At 37.6% G+C, this 11436-nt stretch overlaps 1 protein-coding gene and 1 long non-coding RNA gene across 5 annotated transcripts; one reads left to right on the forward strand and one right to left on the reverse strand.

The window, feature by feature from the left end:
• The first annotated feature begins 314 nt into the window (after positions 1-314).
• On the forward strand, positions 315-902 carry LOC105127603 (uncharacterized). The gene is made up of 3 exons (XR_842668.1): positions 315-607; positions 651-652; positions 830-902. It is a non-coding gene; the product is annotated as an uncharacterized LOC105127603 (long non-coding RNA).
• Positions 835-11429, reverse strand: LOC105127601 (ABC transporter C family member 8-like). 4 transcript variants are annotated; one of them, XM_011028960.1, is made up of 12 exons: positions 11241-11429; positions 9671-11207; positions 9259-9579; positions 8984-9070; positions 8261-8899; positions 2897-3061; positions 2518-2809; positions 2223-2437; positions 1830-2135; positions 1660-1723; positions 1325-1564; positions 835-1189 (listed from the first exon to the last, which is right to left on the reverse strand). In XM_011028960.1, exons 2-12 carry the CDS (start codon positions 11165-11167, stop codon positions 1044-1046), a joined length of 3972 nt encoding a protein of 1323 aa, XP_011027262.1. In that variant the 5' UTR covers positions 11168-11207; positions 11241-11429; the 3' UTR covers positions 835-1043. The 4 variants fall into 4 exon arrangements, with proteins under 4 accessions (XP_011027262.1, XP_011027263.1, XP_011027261.1 ...); XM_011028961.1 differs by having other exon boundaries at positions 9671-11173; positions 11333-11418; XM_011028959.1 differs by having other exon boundaries at positions 9671-11429.
• Positions 11430-11436: the final 7 nt, after the last annotated feature.

Raw genomic sequence — 11436 nt, forward strand, 5'->3', positions numbered from 1 at the left:
CTAGTGAGTGATCTGCTCTGCAACCTTGAAGTTTGTTTTTTTTAAAAAAAGAAAGTGTTAAAGCACAACAACCATGAGGTTAATTAAATTTCATGCTCTGTTTGGAGATGACTCTAGACTAATGAGGATCTGACTTTGAAGCACCCAGAGTTCGTAGGGATAAAACCAGAATTATCTATTCTCGTAAATAGTATGGGGTTATAATCAGTCAAGGCAAGTTACCTTATAGAATGATCAACTCTTTGGTATCTGCTGTGCGTCATGCTTTGTTTTTTTATACCGAAGTTGCATTTATCAGGACTGAAGAGAAAAAATGATTGCAGCTATTTAGAAATTTGATTGCTTGCTTTGAAGTTACGTGCTTACATCCAAGGAAAGAAGATTATTTTTACAAATGATTCGACAATTCTATTGTAATTAAATCCTTTTGCTTCCACAGGGCAGCAACTTCTTTAGTCAGGACTGATACTGGATATCTTAGCAGAGATTACCAAATTGGATCATCCAAAATGATAATGAAAATCTCAGCAGAGATTACCGAATTGGAGCATCCATGCCTTAATGTTCCTGGTTCACAGAGGAGATATCAGCTCACAAAGCAGAATGGGTAGTCGATCTGTAGTTTACATGCAAGAAGAATTTGCTTGTAGAAGTCAGTCAAGTTTCAACAAAGCTGCATTCCCTTAATGACGCATTGCAATTATTCCCTTAATAATTCTGAAGTATTATGAAATTACAAAAAAAACAATTAACAAGATTAATTCTTATTTAAAAGAAGAAGAAGAAGAAGAAGAAGTTAACAATTTAAAAAATATGAAAGAAAAGGAAGGAACATATTAATTAATCAACGGCTCCTGAAGGAGAAGCAGTCTACATGGAACTGATAAAAAAACCATAGGAATACAAGAACATTGCTTGCAGAGGAAAACATGTCCCTAGATAGATGGCTGAGGCCTGGGAAGAAGCCTTAAGCTGCATATTAGTGCTCGGGTCCTTTCCCTTCGAGTTCTTCCTCCGATAATCAAGTTCGGAACTTCTACAAGCTAGATTGTCTGGGAATTTCTTTGAAGACTGCGGGAACTCTGCAGAGAGTTTCTATTGCAAATGGACCAGTATTCAGCCACGAGCTTAGAAAAGGACGAGTCTGTTTCCATAAGCTTTGAAGGCACGTCAAACTCCACAATTTCCCCTACAAGTACAGGAGACCCAGCATCAAAGACCAAGAAACATTGTCAGAAATCATTAAATTCTGCGTTATATGCAATATCGGGCATGTATACATGCACGTTACTGCTGAAGGAGGGATGTAAGCTGGGAATATTACCATCCGAGAGGACCATGACCATGTTACTGTCTATCACTGTGGGGACTCTGTGAGCTATTGTTATCACAGTGCATCCTGAGAACTCTTGCCTTATGATTCCTTCCAAAATGACATCTGTGGCCGCGTCAATTGAAGCAGTTGCTTCATCTAACACCATAATTCTGTTCCTTCTAAGCAGAACTCTCCCGAGACAGAGAAGTTGACGCTGCCCAATACTCCAATTCTCCCCCTCATCACTAACTGCCGACAAGTAAAACCATCGAACTAGTAATTTTGAGAGATTTACAATGATTTGGGTTGCAATGCAACTGATAAGTTGTTTCTCCTACGTTTACCTGGTGAATCCAAAAGGTTAGGAAGACTGCTGATTGTATCTTTAAGCTGGCATTTCTCTGTAGTCTTGAATTGAAGGACCAGTGTTATGTTTTAGAAATATTTTCTGTCAGATAATCTGAATCTAGTTTCACATAGAACATTACAAGAACTAGAACAAAATTGAGCTTACCTCCCATATTTCATTATCAGGGTACTGTCCTAGCGGATCCAAGTTAAACCTAACACTTCCCTTGAAAAGAGTTGGCTCTTGAGGAATTATACTAAGCTTTGTTCTTAAATCCTTCAGCCCCATATTGCAGATATCAAGTCCATCTATGTGAATTCTCCCGCTTTCTGGCTCTACTAATCTAAACAAAGCACTGATTAATGTAGTCTTGCCACTTCCGGTTCTTCCGACAACTCCGACTCTAGTCCCTTCCATGATTGTGCAAGTGATTCCCTTGAGAACTAGAGGAGCATTTGGCCGATATCGTATCTTTCATTGCCAGGGAACCGAAAAATGAGAATATGAGTTTAGTCTTTCCTGTAAGAAACCGAAGAATTTGAATTTGTTCTTCCATACCTTCAGATCATGCAACTCTATTCTTCCATAAGCGGGCCACGAAGAAGGCGGTCTCATTCCTTCAACAATTGCAGGAGGTTCTGGGGCTATGCACATGAATTGCTTGATCCTTTCAACAGATACAATATAGTTTGACAATTCGCAATAGCAGCGAGTCATGAGCACTTGGGTACTATTCAGAGATAGGGCATAAGAAAGACACAGTCCCACAAACCCTTCAAAATATCACAAAATCTTCTTATTGATCTCACTTTGTTATGAGCTAAAATAAAAAATGCACATTGATTTCAATTACCTGGTAGGTTTTTGCTAGGAAGCAGAACAATTAAAAGTGCAGCAGTTAGTACAATCAGATTCTGCAGTGTCTCTACACGTAAAATCAACCACTCCACGGCAGCATTAGAATGAAAAGAAAGACTTGCATCTGTGTCAATGAGCTTGAGATAGTTTTTGAAAAAGATGTCCTTAATGTTAAAAGCTCTAATGGTGATCACCCCAAGAGATGTCTCGGCTGCACAGTTCATAATAGGTGCTTTAGTCGTTCCGTTAATTCTGATTAATTCTCTTGCTGTCGATACATAATATTCCTATGTACACAAACCATGTAAGAACATTACGGTCATTGTAGAAAATAAATAATTTAAGCAGACGCGGCAACAAGATATGGAGTTTACCTGAGCATATATTGCAGCCATAACAGCTGGAATGGATACAATAAGTACTGGCCAATTGACAGAGGCCATTACAGCTATTGTCACAAGGAGGTCAGATGTGGTAGAGATCAAGTGGCCAAGGCTCGAAGGAACGTCAAGATCCAATGCGCTCATGTCGGATGAAACCTGTGAAATAGAATATTAATGCAAGAGCTACAAAGTATCAGAATAGGATGCTCATGCCCTCTATCTCTATTATGTAAAGCAGCTGAAATCTCGACTTTGAATAGAACCATCCTGACATGAATCTTTCGTTGACTATAATACTTCCACTGGCTTTGTGTTCGTAATTTTAAGGCTCCCCTGATTCTCTTTAAAAATGTTTTATTGGGTCATTCAAGCAATTAAATATATATAAATTTATGTAGTTTGATAACTTGTCTACTCCACGAAGCTAATAATTTATATTAATTACTTAAAGAAATAAAACAAATAAAAAAAAAAGAAAAAACTCTTCTCAACCTAACTCAACTCTACACTCAAGCTCTCTTTATTGCTCTCTCTCTCTCTCTTGTTTTTCACTTTATGTTTCCACTCTGCACCTCAACTCTTTAATGTGTCTATTTATAGATAAGGTTGGAGAGATATGGGGCATAAATCATGCCATGATTTATACCACCAATTAAGCCTCTATTATATGTCAAGTGGGAGATTAAGTATTCTCACATGCATATAATGGAGGTGGGATAATGTTTATCTTCACTAACAATCTCCCACTCAGAGACAAACAATGAAATTATCTTTTATCCTTGAAGACCAATTGAAGTTTTACACAACTTCAGTTTATCAAGTATAACTCATTTGGTTAACGTGTTAGTAGGATTCTTACTTCCACAAATCTTTTCTAGTAGCAGGATTCTTGCTTCCACAGATCTTTTCTAGTTGTGGTTATTTATCATCTAGCAATTGTCAGATAAAGTGATATTTGATCTGAATATGTTTAGTCCTAAAGTGAAATGCTGGATTCTTGGCAAGGAAGATTGCACTCTAACTATCGATATACAAAGTACCCTTTCTATTCATCTTGCCCAATTCTTTCAGAAAATTCTGTAGCCATACTATTTTTTTTACAGATTCTGAGACTGCAACATATTCAGCTTCTGTCGTTGAAAGAGTTACTATCTTTTGCAAGGTAGAACTCCAAGAAACAGCAGTGCCTTCTAGAATGTATATATATCCTTTAATACTCTTTCTGCTATCAACATCTCCTACTAGATCAACGTCTAGAAAACCTTCAAGTTTCAAACTACTAGCTGTGAAGGTAAGACATGTCTCCGATAAACCTTTTAAGTACTTCATAATCCATTTCACCGCCTCCCAATACTGCTTTCCAGGATTGCTTATATATCGGTTTACAACTCCTACTACATGGCCAATGTCTAGTCTGGTACAGACTATAGTATATATCAAAAAGCCGATAGTTGAGGCGTATGGAATCTTATCCATATATCCATATTCTAGCTCAGTTTTTTATGATTGGTCTTTGCTAAGCTTGAAATGATTCTCCAGGGGTGTACTTACTGGTTTAGCATTATCTATACTAAACCTGCTAAAAACCTTCTTGACATACTCTGTTTATAAAAGTTTTAGTATGTCTTTGTCTTTATCTCTGATGATTCTCATGCCAAATATTTGTTTAGCAGCTCCCAGATCCTCTATTTCAAACTATTTTGATAACCGTTGTTTTAACTTGTCAATCTCTTCCATACTAGATCCTACAATTAACATATCATCCACATATAATAGTAGAATGATATAGGAGTTGTCAAAATATTTGACATAGCAACAATGATTAGCTTGGCATCTTGTGTATGCTGAAATACACATGAAGTTGTCAAACTTCTCATACCACTGTCTTGGAGCTTACTTTAAACCATGTAGGCTTTTCTTTAGCTTGCAGACTTGGTTCTCCTTTCCTTGTATTGCAAACTCCTCTAGTTGTTGCATGTAAATGTCTTCCTCTAATTTACCATAAAAAAATATTGTTTTTACATCTAATTGTTCAAGATATAAATTTTCTGCAGCTACTATCCTCAGAACAACTCTGATTGTTGTGAGCTTCACAACTAGAGAAAATATCTTAGATTAGTCAATCCTTTTTTTTTTTGTTGAAACCCTTTTACAACAAGTTTTTCTTTAAACCATTTACTTCCGTCATGCTCAATGTTTACTCTGTAAACCCACTTGTTTTGCAAGCCTTATTTCCTTTAGGTAGTGTAGTTAGCTCCCAAGTCTTGTTCTTTAACAACGACTACATCTCGTCCTTTATGGCTAACTCGCACTTGCTCGAGTTTCCATCTTATAAGGATTATTCATAAATTAGTAATTCACCACCATCTATTAGTAAAATATAATTTAGTAGAAGTGTGAACCATTGTAGGGGCTTTACAGTCCTTAAAGACTTGCGAATAGTTGGTTTACCTGGCTCCACATCTTCTTGTGTAGTAGTGGATACATATGTGCTTGAATCTTCTTGTAAATATTCTTGATTTTTGTTTTGCTCGGTAATATCAGAAAGCCCTTCTAATCTTATGAATTTAGATTTTTGTGGACTTGTATCTGAATCAGCCATATCTGTTTCTACACTTGATCTGTCTTTATACAAAACTTTCTCATTGAAGATCACGTTCCTGCTTTTGATAATCTTTCTATTCTGATCATCCTAAAATTGAATCCAAATTCTTCATCTCTATAGCCAATGAAGAAACATTTCTTGGATTTGGCATCTAGCTTGTTGCGAGCATCAGAATCTATATGCACATAGAAAACACACCTACAGACCTTTAAATGAGAGAGTTGTACTTCTTTTCCTCTCCATACTTCCTCGTACAATCTAAACTTTAAAGGAACTAATGGTCCACGGTTGATCAAGTAAATTGCAGCATGAACTGCATTAACCCAAAATATTTGAGGTAACTCAGAATGCAACCTCATGCTTCTAGCTCATTCATTGATGGTCCTGTTTATCCGTTCAGTAATGTCATTCTATTGTGGCATGCCTAGAACAATCTTTTCCATTCTGATACTTTTGACAGCGCAGTACTCTTTAAAACCTTCATCAATGTATTTTCCTTCATTATCAGAACTTAAGCATTTCAACTTCAGACCTGATTTAGTCTCAACCATAGCCTTTCATTTCTTGAATGTTTCAAACACATCAAATTTATTTTTCAAAAAGTAGAACCATATCTTTCTGCTAAAGTCATCAATAAAAGTCACATAATACCGAGAACCTTCAAAAGATGCTATTGGAGACGATCCCCATAAATCTATATGTACTAGTTCTAGCTTTCTTGATCTTAAGGTCCTGTCAGCCTTTAAGAAACTGAGCTTCTTCTGTTTTCCAAGAACACAGCTTTCACAAATATCTAGATCAAGATGTTTTTAACTCTGGCAGCTTTTCCTTTGACTGAAGTATCTTCATCCCCTTTTGACTCATATGGCCAAGTCTACAGTGCCATAGCTGTGCCTGATTTTCTATTTCAGTAGAGGCAATAATGTTTGCAGATCTTGTGGTCATATACAGGGTACCGATTTTCTTTCCACGAGCCAAAATCATTGCTCCCTTTGATACCTTCCACATACCTCTAGAAAAAAGGATTGAATGACCACTATCATCAAGTTGTCTGACTGAGATCAACTTCTTCTTTAGTCCAAGAACATGCCTTACATTTTACAAGTTCCATATAGATCCATTCATTATCTTGATTTGCACATCTCTTATACCCACAATATCCATTGGTTGTCCATCGGCTAAATAGACTACACCGTGATCTCTAGCAACATAGTTTTGCATCATTTCATGATGTGGTGTACAGTGGAATGAAGCACCAGAATCAAGGTTCCAGTCATCAATTGGACTTTATACAGCAAGAATCAAAGCATTTTGTACCTCATCTATAGTAGTGTTTGTAAAGTTAGCTTTAGGTTTTTTCGATTTTGTGCAACTCCTCATGAAATGACCAGGTTTGCCACAATTCCAACATAATGCCCAAAACTTGTCTATCAAGAATTTATCAATCTTCTTCTAGCATATTTTCTGGTCTGCTCCGCAATAGAGGAAGATGGAGTTTCTTCCTATATAGATAGTCTTCAATTTATATTTTTCAATATCCAAAATCTATTCCATCAAATTTTTCAATTCTCGCAGCCTTTATTTCATCTTCCATTTTTAATATGTCTTGGATTTGAATCTGTCAAATCTGACCTTACTGATGTGTCTAAAATGGCCAAAAATATTGGAAACGACACTGAAATCACCCAAATTAGACTTTGGATGGCTCAGATCTTATCAATCAAACTTTTGGAACACTGGATGCTACAAATAAAGCCACGTGTCAGGAGGAATATTGGTTGCGTCGCATAAGATCAAAACCCAGTATGTTGACATGTCAAACACGTAAGCAAAATAAGCCCATATATGATGATGTGTCAAATCCACGTGGATTTCTGTATGACGTGTCTTTGTTAACGTGGACAGGTGTCGTGTCAGCTAACTGTGCAAAATTGATGTTGTAGCTGTTAATTATCTGTTGATGTGTCGGGTCAACCCGGTTTAGTTGCAGATATTCGGGCGAAGAAGACGCGTGGAGTGCGTGTGGCGCGTTGATGCACGTAGACAGTATTGTAGTTAACCCGTATTGGCGCGTGCGGGCATGTAGAATATCGATTCTTCACCGGGTTTTCACCAGTGGATTCGTCTCATTTTTCTTTACACAATGGTATGTTCAAAAACACATTTTGAGAACTTTGATTTTTGAGTTTGGATCAAACACCTTTTTTTTCAAGAACAAGCTCTAATACTAGTTGTTAGTTCACTGAAGCAATTAAACACACATAAATTTATGTGGTTCGGCAACTTGCCTACTTCACGAAGCTACTGGTTTGTATTAATCACTCAAAGAAATAATACAAACAAAAAGGAGGAGAAAAAACTCTTCTCAACTCAACTCTACACTCAAGCTCTTTCTACTGTTGTTTCTCTCTTGTTTTTCACTTTGTGTTTTCACTCTAGACCTCAGCTCTTTAGTGTGTCTATTTATAGATAAAGATGGGGAGACATGGGATATAAATCATGTCATGATTTATGCCACCAATTAAGTTTTCATTATATGTCAAGTGAAAAATTAGGTATTCTCATTTGTATATAATGAAGGTGGGATAATTTTTGTCTCTACTAATATGTTTAGTTTAGATGCATGCCACTAGGTCTAGTATTTCAAGAAGTGTGTCCTCTAAACCCCAAACAAAAGCAGAAAATGATGAAATAAATAGTAGCAACAGAAACTTCAGCAGCTCACTAACTTATATAGAGGTCTTATTTACCCGAGTATATATCCTTCCAACCGGAGTTGTGTCAAAGAAATGCATGGGAGCTTCGAACAATGACTTATTGATACCTGAGAAGAACGCTTTTGAAGCATTCAATCCTAATAGGACGCCTAATAAAGACCTTAAAAATACGAAAGGACAACTGGATATTGAAATTCCTGTGTAAACTCCAACTAAGATTCCGTTGGAAACTTTAGGATTTCGAATTGCTAGTGCCAGCCAATAACTTGCACAAGCCTGAAAAAGGGAGAAGGCAATCCGGGACAGTATGACTGAGCCGAACAGAAGGGAGCCCTTGGATACACGAAGATAGTCTAAAAGTGGTTTAAACCCAAATTTGCCAATCTCCCTCTCCTCTACTTTTGTCAGCCGGTCACCTGCCAAGATCTCCCTCTCTTCTTCTTTTGTTAACTGGTCACATGCCAAAATCTCCCTATCATTGTTTTCTTCAGAGGGGAAACACTCGTTGGACTCCTCGAACTGATCTACATTAGAGTTTGGAGTTTCAGTTTTTTTTCCATGTTCTGAAGAGACCAAGTCAGAGACTGCATTCACAAGCTGTTCAAATGATGTCCCAGCAGATAGCAATTCCTCAAAACTTCCTGACTGCATTATCTGTCCACCTTCCATAACCTGGAAGGAAATTCACGATGAGTCTTCATCATAATTAAAACTACTAACATCAAATTAAAATGATGATAACAATACAGCTATTACCAGAATCTTGTCAGCTTCTGTGAGGAACTCAAGGTGATGCGTCACGAAAATAACAGTTTTGTCTTTGAGAGCAGCCGATATACATTTCTGTAATTAAAACCTTTGGAAGTAAGTAACCTATTGTTGTTACCATAACGACCCATAATATCCAAAAACTTAAAAGGATAGGTGTAGTGCATCGTTTCCTTAATACAATAATAATTCACAGTGAAAGCAAAACTCTTGCTTATATCGGGTTCTAGCCTTCTAAGAAAGTATGACATTTATCTTCTTACTTTGGAAAGGACTGCAGCTGTATGGACATCCACTGCACTTAAAGAGTCATCGAGAATATAGATATCAGCATCTATGTAGACTGCCCTTGCAAGTTGAATTCTCTGTTTCTGTCCACCACTCAAATTATTCCCTCTTTGACCGATTTCCGTGAGATCGCCATGGTTGAAACTGCTAATATCCTTATCTAAAGCACATGCTTTTGTAACCATGTCATATCTAGTTCTATCCATTGGCTCTCCACATAGTATGTTGTCACGAATGGTTCCACTCCGAATCCAAGGTGCTTGTGAAACATAGGCAATGGATCCAAACACATTTACCTACAATACAACACACGATCAAAATGAAAGAAAAGGACATTAGAATCTCCTATGAAGTACATAGTGTTAGCATGGTGTTTTTTACACTTACTGAACCGGTTATTTTTGGTATTTCTCTGAGAATAGCGTATAGGAGTGATGTTTTACCAGAACCAACTGGACCACAAATTGCAATTTTCTGCCCCCTTTTAACCTCCAAGTTGATATCTTTTAGTGCTAGAACAGCAGATTCCGGCTCCCAGCTAAAGTTACCTCCTTGTATTTCAATACATTTGTTTGAGCTCTTGTCTAAATTCTTTGATGAAACTTGCATTTCCTCCACGTTGAGCTCATCTTCAAGCAAAAATGTGTTGAGGCGATCTACTGAAACCTTGGCTTGAATTAGGAAGGAAAGTGACTCGGGGATCCACCTCATAGGCTCTGACATACCTCGTAAAGTTGCTAATACTGTGAATATTGTCGCAGCGTTCAATGGGGTGCCTTTTATTAGTACACATCCAATGAAGACAACTGCAGAGACAATAGTTGGTGACATCCAATACAGAACTGTGGTGTAGGGCCTTTTAGCTTGCATTTTAGCCAAGTATTTGTATTCTGTGCCTCTCAGAAAATCAACCCTGCTTTTGAATTTATCTTCCCATGATTGCAACTTGATGGTTTTCATGTTGTTCAAAACTTCCATGGTGGCCCTCAGTCGTTCCTCTTGTGCAACCATGAACTGGGACTGATGCTTCTTATGTAGTTTAGCAAAGGGAATGTCAAGAATGATGACAAGTAGGATGGGAACTAGACCAGGTAGCGCAGCAAGACCAACAACCTTGAAAATAATGCCAATTGAAAGAAACAGCTGCAAAACAAGACTCCATGCCCTGTGGAACCACCACAACGTATCCCCCATCCGATAAGCATCAAATGCGATGTAGTTCATAATCTCACCTGTTGAGTGCCTTTTCCTTCCTAAAGTAGATAGTATCAGCTGCTTTTGGTAGATTGCTACCATAATGGCTGATCTCATTCTCAAACCAGACCTCCTTGCGTTGAAGTAACAGTGCCTTTGGGATAAAGACTCCATAAACTTGATCACTGCTAAGCATCCCACAAGAACCAAACCTTTAGATGCGATTTTGCTCTCATTTTTTATGTATTGCACAAAGGCATAGAGAAATAAGGGCAATACCACGGCAGCAATTGTCCTAACCAAGGCACAAACACCTACAAATAAGTTTTCTCTCCATTGAGTTATAGCTAAGGTTCGGAGAAGCAAGTTTTTGGCATTACTAGAGTTGAAGTCTCTACTGAGAGAACCCCATATGTATGAGAATCTCTTATATGCTACCTGGGATTCATCCTCAGCCAGGAGTGTGGGAATATCTTCAAGAACCAGTGGTTTTGAATAACCTAACTTCAATACTGGGTTGATCCAAGAAATTGTTACACGACTCATGACACCAGCTTGGCCTAGTTTTGATTCAGTACTTGCACCCTCTTTTTTCTCTTCTTCTATATTTGATGGAAGTTTACGAGAAATAGAGGTTACAGAATCATGGTGATAGAATAGAGTTGACAAGTTTGAACACCACGGCACCATATTAACCTAAATAAAAAGTTAAATGTTTAGCAGGTTGAATGCCCTAATCTAATATCCTCGAAATCTTACGAATTAGCAGTTCCATGAGAAACTGGTAACTTGCTCTAACAGAAAATCATAACAAAGGAGGGAAGAAAAGAGAAACGAACAAAATATATGTCGTGCCTAAATAATTTCAGGTTGTTCTTAATCAAACCATGTCGCCATTGTAGTCAGGTTCGCATGTGTTTACACGGGCTTGAGAAGCTGTGTAGATGATCGGAAGAGGA

Source organism: Populus euphratica, unplaced genomic scaffold (assembly GCF_000495115.2).
Source record: "Populus euphratica unplaced genomic scaffold, PopEup_1.0 scaffold13.1, whole genome shotgun sequence".
NCBI lineage: Eukaryota > Viridiplantae > Streptophyta > Magnoliopsida > Malpighiales > Salicaceae > Populus > Populus euphratica.

Excerpts from the sequence above, each read along its gene's own strand:
- LOC105127601 (XM_011028960.1), bottom strand. The coding sequence starts at position 11,167 with ATGGTGCCGTGGTGTTCAAACTTGTCAACTCTATTCTATCACCATGAT. Across the intron at positions 2,810-2,896 it reads TGGCTGCAATATATGCTCAG|GAATATTATGTATCGACAGC; the intron begins GTAAACTCCATA and ends TTGTGTACATAG. Across the intron at positions 2,136-2,222 it reads TAGAGTTGCATGATCTGAAG|ATACGATATCGGCCAAATGC; the intron begins GTATGGAAGAAC and ends TGGCAATGAAAG.